Below are 26,002 nucleotides of genomic sequence, written 5' to 3' on the forward strand. Positions count from 1 at the left end.
AACTAACACTTAGGGCCCAGTTTATAACTACACTCGCGAGCAATGAAAAACAATTTTCAGTGATAATAGCACCAAATTACTCCTAAACGGAATAGACTGCCATATTCAAGTAAGTTTGTACATTTAACAGCGCATCAGAATATTACCAACTCAAAACGTATACATTACTATATTTAAATTTTAAAATTAACACACACACACACACACTCACGCCTTGTACTAATGTACTAGTAGGCAGAGGTGCATTGCTGCACCCACTTTAAAATTAAATGTTTAAAAAATGGTTTTACTTGGTATGGGCTATTTGAGAGTGTTAAATGATATGATATGAAGCCACGTTAAAGGATCATTTACGAGTAATAGCTTCACAAGATATTAATAAATAAAAATCCATTCACAGTACGACTATTTTATTGACAAATGTACCTATTGTGATTATGTTTACTTCATTCAGAATGAATGTACAATCAGGCTTGACTAGATTTATATGAAATTAGTTGATTACCTATAAAAAAATCAGTTTGAAATTGTTCACATAATTTATATTGTTTTTGAAACACATTTAAATAAACATTACTAGTTGTTTTGATTTAATTAAAACAGAAGATATAGAGATTAACATTTATGATTATTAGCTCTAATTTCTCCACAGTCGGTTAGATCGTAACTAGGTAAAGGTTGATCAATTATAACGTCATCTCCAAATTAAATTCTTGACAGATGTGTCAAAAGTCAAGCAATAATCCCTGGTTATGCTCTATCTAACCCACTATGGCGAAATTGGCACTTAATCTTATTGATTAGTAGGTAAGTAACTTGTAACACATACAATTATATTTATTCAATCTAAAAGTACACTATGGAATGCATGTAATTTTATTTAACTTTCATACACTTACGTGTAAGTTTCATCAACAATCAAAAGTTCGTTTAATGTACATTCCTACTTTAAACGTGGGTAGGTATACGGAAAATATATTTATAATAATATAAACTTTTTAAAATCAACTAAATGGCACATTCTACTATCTTGCTAAGTTACCCACCACTTTAAGTTAAAATTCATAAAAGAACAAAATGACAAAGACGTCAAATGACTCAATCGGTGACATGAAAAACAAAATGGAAATATAAGATTTTCTAAATTTGAATCTGTGTTCGACGGTGTACAATCAAGAACAGTAAGTATGCTTCTAAGTTCCGTTTACAGGTCGTTCATTCCACAGAGGAGGTCGGCTTGCTCAATGTCTTCCGGGTTGAGGGAAGAGAAAGCCAGGGTGACGGAGTTGTGGAAGCGCCCACTGGACACCAGCCGCACCACTGTGTCTTCACACGCGATCAAGGCTGGACGCCGGCCTGTAAGAAGTCGTCGTACTGGTTAGTTTAGTTTACTTTGACGAGGGTACGGTCGGAACACACAATGTTATCTAATAAAATTGTGGTAAATTATGTCGATGGTGAATGCAATTTGAAGAGTATTTTATTTTAATATCTATTTATTTTAAGGTTTTATTGTGATTAGGTCTCAATAGATCATTATCTATGATGACGGTACTGTGAAAGTGATCTGCATAGTACCAAAATAACCTTTTTGTTGATTATGTGTTTGATTTAACAACATTTGTATGAAACAGTATTTTTTGTTTTTACGGAATTTCACAAGCGTGTTGACAAAATAAGCTGTTTTGCGAAAACCACTAATACGCGTACTTAACCATATTTTCATTATTTTGAGTGAAATTCGGCGAGATAATAATTTACTTAATGAAAACAAAGAAGACAAAAAATCTATGAGCTCTTTTGTAAAAAAAAAACATGAAAGTATTTTCAGAAACTCAGACCGTGCCATATAAAATAATATTTCAGGTAAAATATCAAAATATGTGAGTGAGGTTTATTTAAAATTGAAATTTCAGGTGGTTTCAAGAAATATTCACACACATTTCTGGTTATTTGAAATGAAGTACGTATTTAATTGCTTTACGGTAAAAGCGGTTAAATTGTTTCACATTGTTATAAAATTAATAGCATTGTTATGAAATTTATAGTTTGGTAACGTTTTCAAATTTCATTAACGGGTAAACACAAAAACAGATTTTAAAGTTGCCAATTATTAATAATTAGAAACTTAGTGAACAAATAATTGAAAGAGGTACATACATCTTCTATTAAAAGGTCTTAGTCAGTGCTAGAGAGGGGTCAGTTTCTTTAAAGACCTGCTATACAGTTTGAGTTTAGTAGATAAGTATGCAGATTTCCTCACGATGTTTTCCTTCACCGTAAGAGCACGTGGTTTGAATGTACATACTCGTCGTCTCAATTCAGCCACGCCTCCACTAAAACTAACCATTACTTATCCTATCTATGTGGTTGTCTGGAAGACATACTTTTTAGTAATAAGGTCGCCGATTGTAGGTACCTATTTATTATATTGTATTATCTATGTTTGTGAAACTGTTTCTATTTTTGTGCAATAAAGAGTATTTAGTATGTCCACCAGTGTATGATTGGGTATTGGCTTATCATGATGATGATGATGATGAAAGAGTATTTGATCTTTATCTGACCTTCACTGGAGTCCAGTCCGCACACGTTGTCGAGCACCTCCATCTTGGTGTGGTCCAGTCCGCTGGCGCCGCCGATGTCCACGTAGTCCGTCAGGCCGCGCTTTGAGCACTGTGGACCAACCACCATGTTTCAATTAGGTACACTGATGAAAAACGTTCCAGTACAAAAGCACCCTAAATGGAAAAGTATATATTATATAGTACCGAAGTAAATTTAATAGCACATCAGTATGATATTATACCATATATTTAAAACGTAAAAATATTTTAATCAAATATTAGGTAAATAAATGTTTTGAAAAATTGGCGTCATTTGGTATGGACAATTAACATTTTGTAAGTGGAACTTCCTCATTGCTCGCGAGTGTAACATCTAACGGTCGTCAATTGCCAAGTTAACACGCCTGGGTTGCAGTGGGCTTCTCGTGTCTCCCAGGTTTGTGAAGATTCAAATTATGCGTTATGTGATGTACTTATCACGTGAACTGCTAAGAGCTTCTCAATATGGTACATAGTATGTTAAATCCCAGTTTGATGTCAGCTTTTGGTTGCAATTTATACGAGATCTAGTTTTTTAAGTTATTTTTTTCTTATTATTACACCCTCGTAGCCAAATTCAATTCCCAATACCTATTAAGATTCTATTTTCACTTCAAATCTACGTAGACCCTAAACGATATATCGGTTACTGTAGCCTATTCAGATCCACTAGGCTTTGTAGCCACATAAATATATTTTAGCCGAATGACTATTTCGTATGAGCCGATTTATGGCCCAGCAAACGTACGAAGGCGTTAAGTAATACTCTGTAGACGATTTTAAAGAAACCCACTATAAATTTAGGCCGTGGCATTTACATTATGTTAAAGTCAAATACCTAGAGAAAATATATTTAAATTGATCAGGTTTGATCCGACTAAGCGGTTGGCTAAAAATAACTAATTCTTTCAGCAAAAATTGCCAATTTCGTTAATATTTGAAGACGTTTTCCTTACAGCCTTAATAAAGTTGGCAGACTATCATTATTTAGGGATTATCCCCAACGCAGAGGAATTTATTACGAAACAATATTAGCAATTTGAGCTGGGGATTTCTTTATATTGGATTTGGTCCCCGCGAAGGGTTGAAAGGAAATCGCCTTGAAAAATGATATGCGGTAAACTTAACCTGCAAACAAATAACATAAGAAATATAAAACAAACAAAAAATAGTGACGTCTGATGACCCACTTCGACTTAACTTAAATGTTAAATTTAGCTAAATTTAAAATTATCGAAGAGATCCTTGAGATTTGATTATTATTGACATTTCAATGGGTCCGGGAAAACGAAAGCAAACAGTTTATTTCCTCGATTCCACCCCATCAGACCTCACTATTCAAAGCAGTTAAAAATAAAATAGGTATAATCTTAAAAATAAAAATATACAACGGCACAGAACAACATAACATGATCATTCCGATCATACAATGTAAACAAACATCCCCAGCACATCGACAATCGAAAATCATTATTCCGAGAACGTACATGATGGATAGTCCCAGTCTCGATCTCCAAGGAGGTCCCTCGCTTCACCGCCTGGCCTACGTTGAGGTCCATGACGCGGACCACGGTGGGGGCCACGGCCACGACGGAGCAGTTACCCGACGCGCCGTGGTTGCGCAGTGTGAACACGCCTTCGGAACCGAACAGCATCACGTTGCAGGCTGGCGAGAAAAAAGAAAAAAGTGGAATTTGGAGTTTTGGACATGCGTTTGGAGTTCGAATTACGAAAAAAGTTTAGACTCGTTTAGGTCTATGCGGTGTCTATGCTAAAAATACGATTGCACAAAAAATTATGACTCTATTTTATACACAGTGAGCTCTCTCTCGATCAACTCCCAAAATCATTCTTTTAAGAAGATTCGAGAGTCGTCGTCTAAAAAGGGTGATTTTCATCGAGTCCTTACTTTCAAGAGGGTGGCAAGTGGCAATTTATACCCATTTGCAGATTAACATTAATACAAAACAAAGTCGTTTTAATAAACAAATTAATTCTACTCCCGTCCAAAAAAATAAAATAATGGAGACAAGAAACTCCTGCTCCATCTTTTCAAATTGACTCAGCTGTTTCTTGACTCCCTAGCTTCCAGTTATTATTCTGAGCTTGCGGTTTCCTACAAACCAACTCACGTTTAGGATTCTTCAAATGGCGTATAGTAACTGAGAAGCCCTTGCCTCTCGCCGGCACGCGATACTGGATGAGGGCGGCGTTCTGCCTCGACACCAGCTTGCCGGGCGCTCGTATTAATACCCAGTTCGCAGATTAATATTAATAGAAAACTAACTCAAAAGAGTTTTATTCGAGTTTTAATCGATCAAATTCATTTTACTCCGTCCAAAAAAGCCCAATTTGTCTTTGTAACGAAAAGAAAACGATAGCAAGAAACTCCCATCTTTTCACAATGACTCAGAAGTTTTTGGTCACCCTTCCAGTTTTATACACTCACGTTTAGGGTTCTTCAAATGGCGTATAGTGACGGAGAAGCCCTTGCCTCTCGCCGGCACCCGGTACTGGATGAGGGCGGCGTTCTGCCTTGACACCAGCTTGCCGGGGGCGTGTATTAATACCCAGTTTTCAGATTCATATTAATAGAGAAGTAACTCAAAAGAGTTTTATTCGAGTTTTAATCAATGAAAACTACTCCCCTTCCAAAAAAGCCCAATTCCTTTTATGTAACTAAAAGAATGGAGGCAAGAAACTCCTAACCAGTTTCTTGCCTTACCATTCTTACAAACCAACTTACGTTTAGGATTCTTCAAATGGCGTATAGTAACCGAGAAGCCCTTGCCTCTCGCCGGTACTCGATACTGGATGAGGGCGGCGTTCTGCCTCGACACCAGCTTGCCCGGCGCGCGGCGGCCGCACGTCTCCACCACGCGCGCCTCGTCCCACGCGTCGGCTGGCCAGACCTGCCCGGACAGCTCCCAGCCGTCGATCCACTGAGGAGGTTAGTTGGTGTTGGATTAACAATGTACGAACTAGATGGTGTGTCACATAGAAAAACAAAGCAAAAAACTGTTGGAATTTTGTTTACTGTCAACCCGTTTTAGTTCAACCTATACTCTAATTTTTAATTCCGCGGAATTCTGACATTTCATTAGTGATACCACTAAAAAAGCTCTTCACCGAAAAAAGGTAAAATTTGAGTCCATTTAAGGACAATATTTTTTTTAATGTTTTCATAGAAAAACATAGATATAAATATTTGCTTGCTAAAGTGAAGTAAGTAATACAAAAATAAAAACCGGCCAAGTGCGAGTCGGGCTCGCGCACAAAGGGTTCCGTAGCAGCAAAATTACAGTTAAATCAACCTATCTCAAAAACTATAAGAGATACTTTGATCAAACCAAAAATCGTTGAAAGAGTTAATTAGCATGCATCACCTCTATTTTTTTTAGAATTTTATACCCCGTAGTTATAAAAATAGAGGGGGGGGGACATACTTTTTACGACTTTGAGAGCTGATATCTCAAAAACCGTTCACTTTAAGAAAAATGATTTTTAGAAAACTTTATATCATTTTAAAAGACCTTTCCATTGATACCCCACACGGGTATGTACATCGAAAAAAAAAATTTCATCCCTCAGTTACATGTATGGGGGGCCCCACCCCCAATTCTTTTTTTTACTATTTAGTGTCATATTTTTGTAGCGGTTCATACAACACATATTCCCATCAAATTTCATCACTGTAGTACTTATAGTTTCCGAGTAAATCGGCTGTGACAGACGGACAGACGGACAGACGGACAGACGGACATGACGAAACTATAAGGGTTCCGTTTTTGCCATTTTGGCTACGGAACCCTAAAAAATATTTCAATACTAGATGTTGCCACGAGCTTCGCTTCAACTTAATTAGTTTTCCCGTGGGAATTCCGCGATAAAATGGCTATTTTTTATCGCGGAATACTACATAAGCTATTATGTGTTAATCCAGGGTGTCAGCTAACTCCATTCCAAATTTCATTAAAATCGGTTCAGTTGTTTTGACGTGAAGAAGTAACAAAGGTACACACATACATACATACACACATGCTCACAAACTTTCGCATTTATAATATTAAGTAAAATCACGACTCACGACCATTGTATCGAATTAATTTTAATTACTTTATTTTATTCTTTAGCATGGCATCACTTGCTACCAAATTCAGGGATAACAAACCTTTTTAATCGATTTCAAATAAAAGATTCTCAATTCGGTAAGTATATAATATGTTCGGTATATAGGTACCTATATAAGATTATTGGAACTGCACCATATTAACATATGACAATCCATTAAGCCTTTAGGTATGTTGAGGTGCGACGTTTTAAATTAAAGTCCGAACTCCAAATGAATGTTAACAGTTTATTATCGTCACAATAACACACACAGGAAATATCGAAAGATAGAATAGAAGGAGTGAAAGAAGAAAGCACAAATAGTTTTTAGATAAGTTAACGAACAGTTTTTACACAAGATACACGAAACACGAACAGTCAATAGTCCTTATCACAAAGGCATACGGTTGATATTCGCGTAACAGGCGAGAGCGCCAAACAAATAATGTTATAGCCGCGGAGTTGTAGATCACGACTGGCGACTGATGCGCGCTTGCTCGCGCGCACAGAATTCGCGGGTAAGCGCATAATAAAAACGGCAAAGTGTGTATCACATTTTTAACCGCTGACAACAAAAATAAGGTGTTATAATTTTGTCGTGTATTTGTGTGTAGGTAATTATGATATAAATAGATAATGTTTTGTATAATATAATAATATAGGTGTAGGTATATAAATAGATATTTTTAGATTATAATTTTATTTCTTATTTTGTATAGTGTAAGTGTAAATATTTGTAATAGGTAAATAATTAAATATAATAATATAAATATTTATGTGTGGTGAGTACGCCACATCACCCCCCTCCAGAGACCGGGTTACGGGCGATAAAAATCAGGAAACCGAACTCTCCGCCCAGAACGAGTCGTTTTAATGGGAGGTTGAGGTGGAGATGCACGAGTGACGTCAGGTACCGGTGCAGGTGTGACGTCAGGTGCAGGCGTGACGTCGGATGCAGGTGCAGGTGTGACGTCAGGTTGCTGGTCAAGGGTGTCCGAGTCCGTCAGTATGTAGGCTGGTTTTATGCGGTCTACAGATACTGTTACGGCTTTGCCCTTGACATCTAACTTGAAAACCTTGGCACTGATGCGCTCCAAGACTTCGTGCGGGCCCGTGTATGCGGGTTGGAGTGAGCCTCGCAGCGCGTCTTCTCGAAGGAATACGTGGCTGCAAGTGGCTAGATCCTTAAAAACGAAGGTTTTGGGGTTACTGTGGTGCGAAGTTGGAGTTGGTCGCAATTTGTTGGCGAATGACTTGAGTCGGGCGGCGAATTCAGTCGCATCGGTGGTATGACCAATGGCTGTTGAGTTGAAAAACTCGCCCGGCAGACGTAATGGTTCGCCATACAGCAGCTCGGCAGAGGAACTTTGGAGGTCGTCCTTGAATGCACTCCTTATGCCGAGTAAGACAAGCGGGAGCGACTCGGTCCAGGTGGTGTCAGCGTGGCACATGATTGCAGCCTTGAGCTGCCGGTGAAAACGCTCCACCAACCCGTTACACTGCGGATGATAAGCGGTGGTCCTTCGGTGCTGGAAACCGACAAATTTGGACAGGTGCTGGAAGAGAGCAGACTCAAACTGCCGGCCCCTATCGGTAACGATGGAGGTTGGGCAGCCGTACCTCGATATCCAGCAAGCTAGAAGCGCTTTAGCCACTGATTCCGCTGTGATATCGGTAATTGGGACAGCTTCCGGCCATCGCGTGAAGCGATCGACGGCTGTCAAGCAGTACCGGTATCCGTTGGAAGGAGGAAGAGGGCCGATGAGGTCTATATGGACATGTCTAAATCGCGTTGCAGGTACGTCAAGTGTGCCCAAAGGCGCGGACACATGTCGGGTAACCTTGCAACGCTGACAGTCTAGACATGCCTTAGCCCATTCGCGGCAGTCTTTCCTCATCAGTGGCCAAACGTAGCGCTGTGCTACAAGTTTGGCACTAGCATTGGCTCCAGGGTGACTCATCGAGTGTAGGCAGTCGAAAATGGCCCTGCGCAAAGGCTTAGGTACGAATGGCCTGGGGGTCGGTGTGCTGATATCACAGTACAATTCAGTACGACACCCGGGAATTGGTACCTTTGCTAGCCGAAGTGATGTTTCACCCTGCAGCAACTGGATAAGCTCCATGTCTGAAGCTTGGGATTCGGCTAATACTTCACCGTTGACTGGACTTTGCAGCTCCTCAACACGAGCGAGCGTGTCAGCCACCACGTTATCCTTGCCAGCAATGTGCTGGATATTGGTGGTGAACTGAGATATGAAGTCCAGGTGTCTATACTGACGTGGCGAACAGTTACGCTTCCGTTCGTGGAAAACGAAACACAGCGGCTTGTGGTCAGTATAGATGGTGAAGTGCCTGGCCTCTAGCATATGCCGAAAGTATCTGATGCTCTCGTAAATCGCAAGGAGCTCCCGGTCGTAGGGTGAGTATTTCACCTGCGTAGGGCTCAATTTGCGGGAGAAAAATGCTAGAGGCTGCCAAATCCCATCCTTGTACTGCTGCAAAACGCCGCCCATCGCCGAATCAGACGCATCCGTGACTAGACTCAGTTTGGCCTGCGTATCAGGATGAGCCAGTAGCGCAGCGCTACAGAGGCTGTCCTTGATTTCGCTAAAGGCCTTCAGCGAGTTTCCGCTCACATCGACAGGCTGTGATGCCTGGATGATGATCGGTCCGTCACGAAGAGGCGACTTGTGGCGGTGGCGTTGGAGGGTACGGTCGTCGCTACTTCCGGCCTTCTTGGCCGTTTCCCGCCGTGAAGTCGCAGGGCTGGATGCATCGCTTCGCCTGGTCCCTGAACCTCCAGTGGTGCCAGCAGATCGGATGCTTCCGGTAGCTGGACTGGGAACGGGTCGAAGGTGATCGGCGGTCACGTCGCTGCGGTGGTCGTCGGTCGCGGGATCGGGATCGGTCGCCGTGGACGTGGGCAGTGAGCGCGCTGACCTGCTTCGTCAACGCTGCGATCTGCTTCGCCATCTCCTCCATTGCCGACGTCGGCCTTGAGCTGGTCACGGCTGTGACGTGGTGTCCTGGCACGATGTCGTGGATACGATCCGCTAGCTCAGCCAGCGCATCGAGGCTGGAGGTCGCCTGGGAAGCCACGATGGTCTGCATGCTGCTGGGGAGTCGGCTGGTCCAGATGGTCTTGAGGAAGTCCTCTGGAACGTCAGGACCACCGAGGTGACGCAGGTGACGCAGGAACTGTGTGGGCTTGCGGTCGCCCAGCTCCTCGTGCATCAACAGCTGTTTCACTTTGTTCTCCTTGGAGACGCACAGCCGCTTGATAAGCTCCGACTTCAGATTCTCGTATTTGTCGGTGTCGGGAGGCGAAGTGATAATGTCCTCGACCTCTGCCGCATACTGGTGCTCTAGCTGCCCGATGACGTGGTAGAACTTCGTGGTGTCATCCGTTATTCGTGAAATAACGAACTGGCCCTCGAGTTGTGCGAACCAAATCGCCGGTTTCTCTGGCCAAAACGGGGGTACCTTTACGCCCACTCGGCACACGTCGGGCTGGTCTACCGCGGTCACCGGGGCGCGCTTCCTCGCGCGCGGCGTAGGTGGCTGCGACTCTGCAGTATCTGCTTCACTGTCCGTCATCTTCTTTATATTTCACGGTCCAACAAAGGGGTCACCAATTTAGGTATGTTGAGGTGCGACGATTTAAATTAAAGTCCGAACTCCAAATGAATGTTAACAGTTTATTATCGTCACAATAACACACACAGGAAATATCGAAAGATAGAATAGAAGGAGTGAAAGAAGAAAGCACAAATAGTTTTTAGATAAGTTAACGAACAGTTTTTACACAAGATACACGAAACACGAACAGTCAATAGTCCTTATCACAAAGGCATACGGTTGATATTCGCGTAACAGGCGAGAGCGCCAAACAAATAATGTTATAGCCGCGGAGTTGTAGATCACGACTGGCGACTGATGCGCGCTTGCTCGCGCGCACAGAATTCGCGGGTAAGCGCATAATAAAAACGGCAAAGTGTGTATCACATTTTTAACCGCTGACAACAAAAATAAGGTGTTATAATTTTGTCGTGTATTTGTGTGTAGGTAATTATGATATAAATAGATAATGTTTTGTATAATATAATAATATAGGTGTAGGTATATAAATAGATATTTTTAGATTATAATTTTATTTCTTATTTTGTATAGTGTAAGTGTAAATATTTGTAATAGGTAAATAATTAAATATAATAATATAAATATTTATGTGTGGTGAGTACGCCACAAGCCTAATAAACAAATATGAAATTTTTTATTGTATAAGTATGTTTATATGTTTGTTGGTATGTATGTTTGTCCACGAATATCTCGGAAACGATTGATCCGATTGTTACTATTCTTTTTTATAGTTCTGTACCTGAAAAGGAAAAAAGGAACCCTTATTGTTGTCCGTCTGTCTGTCACCACCCTTTTTCTCAGAAACGGTTTAAGATAACAAGCTAATATTTCATATAGATGTAACTACAATGACATAATGATGAAATTAAAAGGAAAAATATCTCAGGTAAGTAGACTTGTACGGAACCCTCAGTGCGCGAGTCCAACTGGCACTTGGCCGGTTTCTTATCGTTGACCTTTCGCGTTGTGATAGTTTGTTGATTTTTATTAACGTTATGGAGCCACAACCTGGCCCTTCCCAGGAAGCGGCCCCATCTGACAGAGCACAAGAGTCAGACTTTCTCTCTCCCAGAAAGCAGCGTCCTCGTGGTTCTTTTGCGCCTAACGTAAAGACCATCATTCTAAATATTTAAAAACTAGAGGTCGCGTTGTGGCGCGGGCTGCAAGCAGCCGCGCGGGGCTATGTTGCGTTTGTTTCGGTTTCAGCAGGGTATTGACTTGAACATATCGTAACCAATCTTTCTTGCGTTTTGTTACGCCCTAAAAACAGTTTTTTCAATATGAATGTCTTTATTAAAGGGGTACTGATGATTTTATTTCAGGTGGGATTAGTTTTCAGTATGAATTTCGGTTTCAGCAGGGTATTGACTTGAACAAACCGTAGCAAGTCTTTGTTGTGTTTTGTTTTGGATTAAAAACCGTTCTTTCAGTATAAATTTCGTTTTAAAAGGGGTACCTGATGATTTTGTTTCAGGTGGGATAAAGTTTTCAGTATGAATTTTTGTAAGATACGGTTTTTAAATTGACCATAACGTATCGAACATTTCATGGGGTTTCGTTTTCCCTTCAAATCTAATTTCAGTATGAATATAGGTAGGTATAATGTATAGGTAGATATGGAAGCATTTAACGTAGCTGAAAAAATATTTCAGTATGAGATTTGGTAACAGATGGGTATTGACTTTGCCATAATACAACGGATATTTCTGGCATTTGGCTTTACACAAAAAAAAACTCCACAGGAATGTTAACATTTGCCTTGAAAACTATTTTCATGGTGAATTACGGATTGTCTCACACAAATACGGTAGAGAAACTGATCTATATTGACATTTTATGGTTTCGTAAACTTTTCTTACTTACTTTCGTTAACTTACCGACATAGTTTTGTGTAGAAATATTGGGTTCTTTTACACCTCATAAAAAATCTGAGTCACCTCCATTTGCGCGTTTTTCTAGCTTCTCGATTATTAGTTTACTCTGTCCTGAAGATAAACTTTTTCATAGCAATGAAATTTACAGGCTTTTTTGATACTTACATGAATTTCTTATGTGGGTTTGCTGTTTAAGACACAGTAAGTAAGTAGGATAAAGAGCGTTTTTTAACATTATAGAATAATGCTTTACTTAAATTTAATCCATAATTGGTTGCACACGTATGGAACTATAAACGCGCCCAAACTACGAGTAACACTTTGTCTTTCTTTTTTATTCATTCATGTTATTTCTTAGCCACAATCGGCTCTCAGGTTATATAGCTGTGTTGACGAGAGTTTGAGTAGTCTTGCCTCGCTTCGCTCTGCTCTCCAGGGTTTGAAGTATGGTGGTTCGCATTGTTTTGCCTCGCTTCGCTCGGCTCATCTTTTACGGTAAGGTTATACTTAAGTTGTATTGCCTCGCTGCGCTCGGCTCTTCAGTGGTTGTGGTATGATGTTTTGAAATGTTTTGCCTCGCTGCGGTCGGCTCTCCAAGGTTTGTGGTATGATGGTTGGATTGTTTTGCCTCGCTTTTACGGTAAGGTAATACTTAAGTTGTATTGCCTCGCTGCGCTCGGCTCTTCAGTTGTTGTGGTATAATGTTTTGAAATGTTTTGCCTCGTTACGCTCGGCTCTCCAAGGTTTGTGGTATAGTGGTTTGGATTGTTTTGCCTCGCTGCGCTCGGCTCCTCTCCAGGTCTCGGAATGGTAGTCTCGGTTGTTCTGCCTCGCTTCGCTCGGCTCTGCAGTTACATAGGCACTTGCTGTTTATTGTACTTTAGCCTCGCTTCGCTCGGCTCTTCGGGTTTTCGGATGTTGGTTTCAGTAGTTTTGCCTCGCTCCGCTCGGCTCTCTAGGTTTTGGATTGATGGTTTAGGTTGCTTTGCCTCGCTTCGCTCGGCTTTCCACTTCTTAAACGGGACTTTTCCCGTAGTTTTTCTTTATTGATATTGATAATTATGATACATAATGCCTCGCTTCGCTCGGATTTCATGCCTTTATGGCAGGGTTACTTATCGGATGCCTCGCTGCGCTGGGCTGGTTTTATTTTGGTATAGCTTGTAGAAGGACTATGGCCTCGCTGCGCTCGGCACTTACACTGTGGTAAAGTTGATTGACATTTTGTATATTTTTAGTGAAAATATTTTTTCCTCTAAAAGTGGGGATTTTTATTTTAAAAAATAATTATTTGTATTTATCTTCACAAATGCGCCATACACTTAACACAAATCTGTCTGACCACTTCAAAGGGGTGAAATTGCTAATGTTGGTAATTTTTTCTACGTTTTTAGGGAAATTTTGTTTTTTTCCCTACAAGTGGGGAGTTTTTATTTTAAATAATTATTGTTTGTATTTATCTCCACCAATGCGCCATATACCACAAATCTGTCTGACCACTTCAACGGGGTGAAATTGCTAATGTTGGTAATTTTTTATACGTTTTTAGGGAAATTTTAATTTTTTTTCTCCATAAGTGGGGAGTTTTTATTTTAAATTAAAATTGTATGCATTGAACTACACAAACACGCTATACATTCGAAACCCCTCAGACCATCTCAAAGTGATAAAATTGCATATTTATGTAAATTTTCCCATGTCTTTAGGGAAATTTTAATTTTTTTTCTCCATAAGTGGGGAGTTTTTATTTTAAATTAAAATTGTATGCATTGAACTACACAAACACGCTATACATTCGAAACCCCTCAGACCATCTCAAAGTGATAAAATTGCATATTTATGTAAATTTTCCCATGTTTTTGGGGAAATTTTGATTTTTTTCCCCATAAGTGGGGAGTTTTTATAATTAATTAAAAATCTATGCATTTAACTACACAAACGCACCATACATTGAAATCCCCTCAGACCATCTCAAAACGATAAAATTGCATATTTATGTAAAATTTCCCATGTTTTTAGGGAAATTTTGTTTTTTTCCCTAAAAATGGGGAGTTTTTATTTCATAGAAAAATTAAACGTACCTAAACACACAAACGCGCTCTACAAGTCAAAACTGTCAGACCACCCAATACAGGTGAAATAGCCTTAAAACATGTAAAATTTCTCTTTTACAAAATGGCTGCCACTTCATCCGCCATTTTGATTTTTGCAGTTTTCGGAATTTTCCTAATAATTTCACCATATATCAGACCATGTACAAAGAAAAACATCACCCCACCTCTCTCCCTTCTGGGAGATCAATTCACCTCAACTTGAATCGACGTCGAACTTTTTCAAAAATATAATCTCCCGTATTTCTCAGGGTTGCCAGCCGAAAGTGATAAAAATAGTCAAATGTCATTAGTATGAGCCTTTCTGACTAAACTGCATCATTTTTTATTAAAATCCAAAACGGTTATTTCTATTTTTTATGTTATTGGGGAAAATCTCAAAATTTTCCCTAAAAATGGGGAAATTTTATTTAACTGGTATAGTCTACCCAACAAACTACACAAATACGCTATACAAGACAAATCTCTCCTACCACTCAAAACACGTGAAAAAATCAATCAAAAATCGTGAAAAAAAGTCACTTTTACAAAATGGCCGCCAAAGCAGTCCGCCATTTTGTTTTTTCAACTTTTCGGAATTTTCCCATAAATTGCACCATACAACAGATCATGTCCAAAAAAAATCATCACCCCACCTGCATCCCTTCTGGGAGATCAATTCACCTCAAGTTGGGTCGACGTAAAAAAATCGGAAAAAATATAATCTCGCCTATCGCGCAGGGTTGCCAGTCGAAAGTAATAAAAATGGTCAAATGTCATTAGTACGGGTCTTTCCGACAAAACTGCATCAAATTTTAAAATCAAAAGTGGCCATTTCTACTTTTCATGTTTTTGGGGAAAATCTCGAAATTTACCCTAAAAATAGGGAAATTTTTTTCACATGGCAACTCTACTCATCAAACTACACAACCGCTCCATACAAGTCAAACCTGTCAAATGCCTCGAACACAATAAAAAAATGCTTTGAAAATCCCCGAAAAAACACGTTTTTATAAAAAAATCTCCCCTCCCCCCGCAATAAAAAAAAAAAATTTTTTTGGAATTTTCCCATAAATTTCATCATGTGCCCCACCGTTTGCTAAAAACACCATCCCCCCACCTCCCCCCCTTCCGGGAGATCAATTCACCTCAAGTCGGGTCTGACACGCCCTAAACTTTACCTCACTACAACTCGGCCGCCATTTTGTTTTTTTATTTTTTTATATTTTTTTTATAATCTGTCAGACATTCCGAAAACACCCTCGAAATATAAAAAAATGTATGGTCACCAAAAAAGAGGAGCAAAAAAAATTTTTTTTTTTTACAACTTTTTTTAAAATGTCGGATTTTTTCTCTACTCACCCGAGCACCCTGTACATTTCCCTAAAACATTTTCATATCAAAAAATGGCTCCTTCTGGGAGAACTACTATGTCAATGAATCAGTGAGTGGTAATCCAGCTTTATATATTATAACTAGAGGTCGCGTTGTGGCGCGGGCTGCAAGCAGCCGCGCGGTGCTTTTATGCTTTTGGTTCGGTTTCAGCAGGGTATTGACTTGAACATATCGTAGCAAATCTTTTTTGCGTTTTGTTACGTCTTAAAAACTGTGTTCACTATGATTTTTTTTAATTAAAGGGGTACTGACGATTTTGTTTGACGTGGGAAACAGTTTTCAGTATGATTTTCAGTTTCAGCAGGGTATTGACTTGAATATACCGTAGCTATTCATTCTTGCGTTTTGTTATGCCTTAAAACTGTTTTCACTATGATTTTTTCACTATAACAGGCGTATAGTGCCACAAACAATTATCTGTTCCGGTGAGAGCGAACTAAATTGGTCCATACCTCATTACTTACTAAATGAATTTCATATTGACATAGATTATATGGACCAATTTAGTTCGCTCTCACCGGAACAGATAAGTTTGTGGCACTATACTGATGATTTTTGTTTTATGTGGGATACGGTTTTCAATATGAATTTTGGTGAGATACGGTTATTCACTTGAATAAAACGTATCGAATATTTTATGGGGTTTAGTTTTCCCTTGAAATGGGTATTGACTTTGCCATAATACAACGGATATTTCTGGCATGCCTTTACACAAAAAATCTCCACGGGAATGTTAATATTTGCCTTGAAAATTATTTTCATTGTGAATTACTCTCTCTCGTCTCACAAAAATACAGTAGAGAGACTGGTTATTGTATTATTGTTTCGTAAACTTTACTTACTTACTTTCGTTAACTTATCAAGCCGACATAGTTTTGTGTACAAATATTGGGTTCTTTAACACCTCATAAATCAGCTGAGTCACCTCCATTCGCGCGTTTTTCTAGCGTCTCTATTATGAGTTTACTCTGTCCTGAAAAGAAACTTTTTCATAGCAAAGAAATTTACAGGCTTTTTTTATTCATTAGTTTCTTATGTGGGTTTGCTGTTTAAAAGACACAGTAAGTAGGATAAAGTGCATTTTTAACATTATAGAACTGTGTTTTACTTAAATTTAATTCATAATTGGTTGCACACGTATGGAACTATGAACGCGGCCAAACTTATACTTTGTCTTTCAAGTTATTTCTTAGCCACAATCGGCTCTCAGGTTATATAGTTGTGTTGACGAGGGTTTGAGTAGTGTTGCCTCGCTTCGCTCGGCTCTCCAGGATTTGCAGTATGGTGGTTCGCATTGTTTTGCCTCGCTTCGCTCGGCTCCTCTTTAACGGTTAGGTTATAGATACTTAAGTTGGATTGCCTCGCTGCGCTCGGCTCTTCAGTGGTTGTGGTATGATGTTTTGAAATGTTTTGCCTCGCTGCGCTCGGCTCTTCAATGTTTGTGGTAGGATGGTTTGGATTGTTTTGCCTCGCTGCGCTCGGCCCTCCAGTTAAACAGGCAGTTGGTGATTGAAGTAGTTTAGCCTCGCTTCGCTCGGCTCCTCTCCAGGTCTCTGAATGGTAGTCTCGGTAGTTTTGCCTCGCTTCGCTCGGCTCTGCAGTTACATAGGCACTTGCTGTTTATTGTACCTTAGCCTCGCTTCGCTCGGCTCTTCGGGTTTTTGGATGTTGGTTTCAGTAGTTTTGCCTCGCTCCGCTCGGCTCTCTAGGTTTTGGATTGATGGTTTAGGTTGTTTTGCCTCGCTTCGCTCGGCTTTCCACTTCTTAAACGGGACTTTTCCTGTATTTTTTCTTTATAAATAATTATGAAACGTAATGCCTCGCTTCGCTCGGATTTCTTTTCTTTATGGCAGGGTTCTTGTCGGATGCCTCGCTGCGCTCGGCTGGTTTTATTTTGGTATAGCTTGTAGAAGGACTATGGCCTCGCTGCGCTCGGCACTGACACTGTGGTAAAGTTGACTTACATTTTGTATATTTTTAGGGAAAATATTTTTTCCTCTAAAAGTGGGGAGTTTTTATTTTAAAAAATAATTCTTTGTATTTATCTACACAAATGCGCCATATACCACAAATCTGTCTGACCACTTCAAAGGGGTGAAATTGCTAATGTTGGTAATTTTTTCTACGTTTTTAGGGAAATTTTGATTTTTTCCCTACAAGTGGGGAGTTTTTATTTTAAATAATTATTGTTTGTATTTATCTACACAAATGCGCCATATACCATAAATCTGTCTGACCACTTCAACGGGGTGAAATTGCTAATGTTGGTAATTTTTTATACGTGTTTAGGGAAATTTTGATTTATTTCCCTAGAAGTGGGGAGTTTTTATTTTAAATAATTATTGTTTGTATTTATCTACACAAATGCGCCATATAGCATAAATCTGTCCGACCACTTCAACGGGGTGAAATTGCTAATGTTGGTAATTTTTTATACGTTTTTAGGGAAATTTTGTTTTTTTTACCCATAAGTGGGGAGTTTTTATTTTAAATTAAAATTCTATACATTTAACTACACAATCGCGCTTTACATTCATAACCCCTCAGACCATCTCAAAGGGATAAAAATGCATATTTATGTGAAATTTCCCATGTTTTTAGGGAAATTTTGATTTTTTTCCCATAAGTGGGGAGTTTTTATTTTAAATAAAAATTTTATGCATTTAACTACACAAACACGCTTTACATTCGAAACCCCTCAGACCATCTCAAAGTGATAAAATTGCATATTTATGTAAATTTTGCCATGTTTTTAGGGAAATTTTGTTTTTTTTCCTATAAGTGGGGAGTTTTTATTATTAATTAAAAATCTATGCATTTAACTACACAAACGCGCCATACATTCAAATCCCCTCAGACCATCACAAAACGATAAAATTGCATATTTATGTAAAATTTCCCATGTTTTTAGGGTAATTTTGTTTTTTCCCTAAAAATGGGGTGTTTTTATTTCATAAGAAAACTTAATGCATTCACTTACACAAACGCGCTCTACAAGTCAAAACTGTCAGACCACTCAATACAGGTGAAATAGCCTTAAAACATGTAAAATTTCTCTTTTACAAAATGGCTGCCACTTCATCCGCCATTTTGATTTTTGCAGTTTTCGGAATTTTCCCATGAATTTCACCATATATGTAACCATGTACACAGAAAAACATCACCCCACCTCCCCCCCTTCTGGGAGATCAATTCACCTCAACTTGAATCGACGTCGAACTTTTTCAAAAATATAATCTCCCGTATTTCTCAGGGTTGCCAGCCGAAAGTGATAAAAATAGTCAAATGTCATTAGTATTAGCCTTTCTGACTAAACTGCATCATTTTTTTAAATCCAAAACGGTTATTTCTATTTTTCAGGTTTTTGGGGAAAATCTCAAAATTTTCCCTAAAAATGGGGAAATTTTATTTAACTGGTATAGTCTACCCAACAAACTACACAAATGCGCTATACAAGACGAATCTCTCCTACCACTCAAAACACGTGAAAAAATCAATCAAAAATCGTGAAAAAAAGTCACTTTTACAAAATGGCCGCCAAAGCAGTCCGCCATTTTGTTTTTTTAACTTTTCGGAATTTTCCCATAAACTGCACCATACATCAGACCGTGTACAAAAAAAATCATCACCCCACCTTCCTCCCTTCTGGGAGATCAATTCACCTCAAGTTGGGTCGACGTAAAAAAATCCGAAAAAATATAATCTCGCCTATCGCCCAGGGTTGCCAGTCGAAAGTAATGAAAATGGTCAAATGTCATTAGTGCGGGTCTTTCCGACAAAACTGCATCAAATTTTAAAATAAAAAGTTGTTATTTCTACTTTTCATGTTTTTGGGGAAAATCTCGAAATTTACCCTAAAAATGGGGAAAATTCTTTCATATGGCAACTCTACTCGTCAAACTACACAACCGCTCCATACAAGTCAAACCTGTCAAATGCCTCCAACACAATAAAAAAACGCTTTGAAAATCCCCGAAAAAACACGTTTTTATAAAAAAATCTCCCCTCCCCCCGCAATTAAAAAAAAATCATTTTTTGGAATTTTCCGTTAAATTTCATCATGTGCCTCACCGTTTACAAAAAACAGCATCCCCCCACCTCCCCCCCTTCCGGGAGATCAATTCACCTCAAGTCGGGTCTGACACGCCCTAAACTTTACCTCACTGCAACTCGGCCGCCATTTTGTTTTTTTATTTTTTTATATTTTTTTTATAATCTGTCAGACACTCTAAATACACCCTCGAAATATGGAAAAATGTATGGTCACCAAAAAAGAGGAGCAAAAAAAATTTTTTTTTTTTACAACTTTTTTTAAAATTTCGGATTTTTTCTCTACTCACTTGAGCACCCTGTACATTTCCCTAAAACATTTTCATATCAAAAAATGGCTCCTTCTGGGAGAACAATCATGTCAATGAATCAGTCAGTGGTAATCCAGCTATATATATTATAAATAAACTAGAGGTCGCGTTGTGGCGCGGGCTGCAAGCAGCCGCGCGGTGCTTTGATGCTTTTGGTTCGGTTTCAGCAGGGTATTGACTTGAACATATCGTAGCAAATCTTTCTTGCGTTTCATTACGCCTTAAAAATTGTTTTCACTTTGAATGTCTTTATTAAAGGGGTACTGATGATTTATTTTAGGTGGGATTAGTTTTCAGTATGAATTTCGGTTTCAGCAGGGGATTGACTTGACCATACCGTAGCAAATCCTTCTTGCGTTTCGTTATGCCATCAAAGCTGTTTTCACTATGAATTTCTTTACTAAGGGGGTTACTGATGATTTTGTTTTAGGTGGAATACAGCTTACAGTATGAAATTCGGTTTCAGTAGGGTATTAACTTTAACATACCGTAGCAAATATATCTTGCATTTTGTTAGGCCTTAAAAAAGGTTTTCACTATGAATTTCTTTATTAAAGGGGTACTGATGATTTTGTTTCAGGTGGGATTACAGTTTTCAGTATGAATTTTGGTTTCAGCAGGGTATTGACTTGAACAAACCGTAGCAATTCTTTGTTGTGTTTTGTTTTGGATTAAAAACTGTTTTCTGTATGTATTTCGTTATAAAAGGGGTTCTGATGATTTTGTTTCAAAGGGGGGCACAGTTTTCAGTATGAATTTCGGTTTTAGCAGGGTATTGACTTGAAAATACTGTAGCAAATCTTTCTTGTGTTAAGTTTTGCCTTCAAAACTGTATTTGCCGTATGAATTTCGTTATCACGTGGGTATTGATGCTTTTGCTTTTATTTTAAAAACTGTTTTTTTTTTCAGTATAAGTATCGGTCAGCTTTACAATAACGCAGCGACTCTTTCTGGTGTTTTTCTTCGCATTAATATTCCAATCATATTGAAGAAATACTGGCTTTAACTGATACTGATTTCCCTTAAAAAATTTAGCCATTATAACTATAATACCTTTACCTATAGTTTATCTAGCCGACATATTTTTGTATACAATCGTTGGCTTCTTTAATAATAACATAACACCTTATAAATCTGAGTCACCGCCATTCGCGCGTTTTTCTAGCGTCTCGATTATTCACTTATACTCCTGAGTTTTTTAGTAGAGAAACTACCTACCTATATGAACTTTTTTTTTCATGAACTTTACCTAGTATCGAGGCGATATCTTTTGTATACAAATATTGGATTCTTTGGTATTATTTGCGGCATTCAGCTCTCAGATAAGTTTTGTTGATGAGGGTTTGAGTATTGTTGCTCCCTTCAGGGTTTGGGTTTTGGTGAGTTGAATGGTTTTGCCTCGCTTCGTTCGGTCCTTATATTTTTACGATAAGGGTATACTTAAGTTGTATTGCCTCGCTGCGCTCGGCTCTTTAGTGGTTGTGGTATAATGTTTTGAAATGTTTTGCCTCGCTGCGCTCGGCTCTCCAAAGTTTGTGGTATGATGGCTTGGATTGTTTTGCCTCGCTGCGCTCGGCTCTCCAGTTAAACAGGCAGTTGGTGATTAAAGAAGTTTAGCCTCGCTTCGCTCGGCTCCTCTCTAGGTCTCGGAATGATAGTTTTGATCGTTTTACCTCGCTTCGCTCGGCTTTGCAGATACATAGGCATTTGCTGTTTATTGCGCTTTAGCCTCGCTTCGCTCGGCTCTTCGGGTTTTCGGTTGTTGATTTCAGTAGTTATGCCTCGCTCCGCTCGGCTCTCTAGGTTTTGGATTGAGGTCTAGGTTGTTTTGCCTCGCTTCGCTCGGCTTTCCACTTCTTAAACGGGACTTTTCCCGTAGTTTTTCTTTATTGATATTAATAATTATGATACGTAGTGCCTCGCTTCGCTCGGATTTCTTTTCTTTATGGCAGGGTTACTTGTCGGATGCCTCGCTGCGCTCGGCTGGTTTTATTTTGGTATGGCTTGTAGAAGGACTATGGCCTCAAACTGCACTTAAACTTTAGTAAAGTTGATTTACATTTTGTATGTTTTAAGGGAAAATATTTTTTCCCCAAAAAGTGGGGAGTTTTTATTTTAAATAATTATTGTTTGTATTTATCTACACAAATGCGCCATATACCATAAATCTGTCCGACCACTTCAACGGGGTGAAATTGATAATGTTGTTAATTTTTTATACGATTTTAGGGAAATTTTGATTTTTTTCCCTTTAAGTGGGGAGTTTTTATTTTAAATTAAAATTGTATGCATTTAACTACACAAACGCGCCATACATTCGAATCTCCTCAGACCATCACAAAACGACAAAATTGCATACTTATGTAAATTTTCCCATGTTTTTAGGGAAATTTTGTTTTTTTTTCTATAAGTGGGGAGTTTTTTTATTATTAATTAAAAATCTATGCATTTAACTACACAAACCCGCCATACATTCGAATCTCCTCCGACCATCACAAAACGATAAAATTGCATATTTATGTATAATTTCTCATGTTTTTAGGGAAATTTTGTTTTTTCCCTAAAAATGGGGAGTTTTTATTTCATAAGAAAACTAAATGCATCCACCTACACAAACGCGCTCTACAAGTCAAAACTGTCAGACCACTCAATACAGGTGAAATAGCCTTAAAACCTGTAAAATTTCTCTTTTACAAAATGGCTGCCACTTCATCCGCCATTTTGATTTTTGCAGTTTTCGGAATTTTCCCATGAATTTCACCATATATCCAACCATGTACAAAGAAAGACATCACCCCACCTTCCCCCCTTCTGGGAGATCAATTCACCTCAACTTGAATCGACGCCGAACTTTTTCAAAAATATAATCTCCCGTATTTCTCAGGGTTGCCAGTTGAAAGTGATGAAAATAGTCAAATGTCATTAGTATGTGCCTTTCTGAGTAAACCGCATCATTTTTTAAAATCCAAAACGGTTATTTCTATTTTTCAGGTTTTTGGGGAAAAGCTCAAAATTTTCCCTAAAAATGGGGAAATTGTATTTAACTGGTATTGTCTACCCAACAAACTACACAAATGCGCTATACAAGACAAATCTCCCCAACCACTCTTAACATGTGAAAAATCCAATCAAAAATCGTGAAAAAATGTCACTTTTAAAAAATGGCCGCCAAAGCAGTCCGCCATTTTGTTTTTTCAACTTTTCGGAATTTTCCCATAAACTGCACCATACATCAGACCGTGTACAAAAAAAATCATCACCCCACCTGCCTCCCTTCTGGGAGATCAATTCACCTCAAGTTGGGTCGACGTAAAAAAATCCGAAAAAATATAATCTCGCCTATCGCCCAGGGTTGCCAGTCGAAAGTAATAAAAATGGTCAAATGTCATTAGTACGGGTCTTTACGACAAAACTGCATCAAATTTTAAAATCAAAAGTGGCCATTTCTACTTTTCTTGTTTTTGGGAAAAATCTCAAAATTTACCCTAAAAATGGGGAAAATTCTTTCGCATGGCAACTCTGCTCGTCAAACTACACAACCGCTCCATACAAGTCAAACCTGTCAAATGCCTCGAACACAATAAAAAAATGCTTTGAAAATCCCCGAAAAAACACGTTTTTATAAAAAAAACTCCCCTCCCCCCGCAATTAGAAAAAAATCATTTTTTGGAATTTTCCCTTAAATTTCATCATGTGCCCCACCGTTTACAAAAAACACCATCCCCCCACCTCCCCCCCTTCCGGGAGATCAATTCACCTCAAGTCGGGTCTGACACGCCCTAAACTTTGCTTCACTGCAACTCGGCCGCCATTTTGTTTTTTTATTTTTTTATATTTTTTTTATAATCTGTCAGACATTTTAAATACACCCTCGAAATATGAAAAAATGTATGGTCACCAAAAAAGAGGAACAAAAAAATTTTTTTTTTTTTACAACTTTTTTTAAACTTTCGGATTTTTTCTCTACTCACCCGAGCACCCTGTACATTTCCCTAAAACATTATTATATCAAAAAATGGCTCCTTCTGGGAGAACTACTATGTCAATGAATCAGTGAGTGGTAATCCAGCTTTATATATTATAACTAGAGGTTGCGTTGTGGCGCGGGCTGCAAGCAGCCGCGCGGTGCTTTGATGCTTTTGGTTTAGGTGGGAGACAGTTTTCAGTATGAATTTCAGTTTCAGCAGGGTATTGACTTGAGTATACCGTAGCAAATCTTTCTTGCGTTTTGTTATGCCTTGAAAACTGTGTTCACTATGATTTTTTTTAAATTAAAGGGGTACTAACGATTTTGTTTCACGTGGGAAACAGTTTTCAGTATGAATTTCAGTTTCAGCAGGGTATTGACTTGAACAAACCGTAACAAATCTTTCTTGCGTTTTCTTATGCCTTCAAAACTGTTTTCACTATGAATATCTATATTAAAGGGGTACCTACTGATGATTTTGTTTTAGGTTAGTTAAGTTTACGTTTTTAGTATGAATATTGGTTTCAGCAGGGTATTGACTTGAACATACTGTAGCAAATCTTTCTTGCGTTTTGTAAGGCCTTAAAAACTATTTTCATTATAAATTTCGATATCATGTCGGTATTGATGCTTTTGTTTTCAAAACAGTTTTTTTAAGTATAATAATCGGTCAGCTGGCTTTATTTATAATATACCAAATTTCTGGCGTTTTCCTTTGTATTCAAATTTGAGTGAAGACTACTTATGGCTTTATGCTTATGATTTTCTTCTTATGAAATGTTGCTATTATAATTACTTTAGCTTTTTTTATTCATTAATTTCTTACGTGGGTTTGCTGTTTAAGACTATTTTTACAGAACTATGTTTTACTTCAATTTAATCCATAATTGGAACTATAAACGCCCAAACATACACTTTATCTTTTTTTTATTCATTCAAGATATTTCTTAGCCACAATCGGCTCTCAGGTTATAGGTATAGTTGTGTTGACAAGGGTATGAGTAGTAGTAGGCTCTCCAGGGTTTGAAGTATGGTGGTTCGCATTGTTTTGCCTCGCTTCGCTCGGCTCCTCTTTTACGGTAAGGTTATACTTAAGTTGTATTGCCTCGCTGCGCTCGGCTCTTCAGTGGTTGTGGTATGATGTTTTGAAATGTTTTGCCTCGCTGCGCTCGGCTCACCAAGGTTTGAGGTATGATGGTTTGGATTGTTTTGCCTCGCTGCGCTCGGCTCTCCAGTCAAACAGGAAATTGGTGATTAAAGTAGTTTAGCCTCGCTTCGCTCGGCTCCTCTCTAGGTCTCGGAATAATAATTTCGGTTGTTTTGCCTCGCTTCGTTCGGCTTTGCAGTTACATAAGCACTTGCTGTTTATTGCGCTTTAGCCTCGCTTCGCTCGGCTATCCGGTTTCCGCATGTTGGTTTCAGTAGTTTTGCCTCGCTCCGCTCGGCTCTCTAGGTTTTGAATTGATGGTTTAGGTTGTTTTGCCTCGCTTCGCTTGGCTTTCCACTTCTTAAACGGGACTTTTCCCGTAGTTTTTCTTTATTGGTAATAATAATTATGATACGTAATGCCTCGCTCCGCTCGGATTTCTTTTCTTTATGGCAGGGTTACTTGTCGATCGGATGCCTCGCTGCGCTCGGCTGGTTTTATTTTGGTATAGCTTGTAGAAGGACTATGGCCTCGCTGCGCTCGGCACTTAAACTGTGGTAAAGTTGATTTACATTTTGTATGTTTTTAGGGAAAATATTTTCTCCTCTAAAAGTGGGGAGTTTTTATTTTAAAAAATAATTCTTTGTATTTTTCTAAACAAATGCGCCATATACCACAAATCTGTCTGACCACTTCAAAGGGGTGAAATTGCTAATGTTGGTAATTTTTTCTACGTTTTTAGGGAAATTTGGATTTTTTCCCTAAAAGTGGGGAGTTTTTATTTTAAATAATTATTCTTTGTATTTATCTACA

The 26,002-nt window shown here is 38.7% G+C and overlaps 1 protein-coding gene across 1 annotated transcript in view; it reads right to left on the reverse strand.

Annotated features, from left to right (window-relative positions):
• Positions 1-393: 393 nt before the first annotated feature.
• Positions 394-26,002, reverse strand: part of LOC105383814 (corticotropin-releasing factor-binding protein) — a 54,802-nt gene continuing 29,193 nt past the window's right edge. Inside the window, exons 4-7 of the mRNA XM_048622924.1 lie at positions 5,353-5,548; positions 4,094-4,272; positions 2,568-2,676; positions 394-1,356 (exon numbers count right to left, since the gene is read on the reverse strand). Coding sequence (XP_048478881.1) covers positions 1,205-1,356; positions 2,568-2,676; positions 4,094-4,272; positions 5,353-5,548 — 636 coding nt within the window. The 3' untranslated portion in view covers positions 394-1,204. The remainder of the gene's footprint in view (positions 1,357-2,567; positions 2,677-4,093; positions 4,273-5,352; positions 5,549-26,002) is intronic.

The sequence above is a fragment of the Plutella xylostella genome, chromosome 9 (assembly GCF_932276165.1).
Source record: "Plutella xylostella chromosome 9, ilPluXylo3.1, whole genome shotgun sequence".
Taxonomy (NCBI): Eukaryota; Metazoa; Arthropoda; class Insecta; order Lepidoptera; family Plutellidae; genus Plutella; species Plutella xylostella.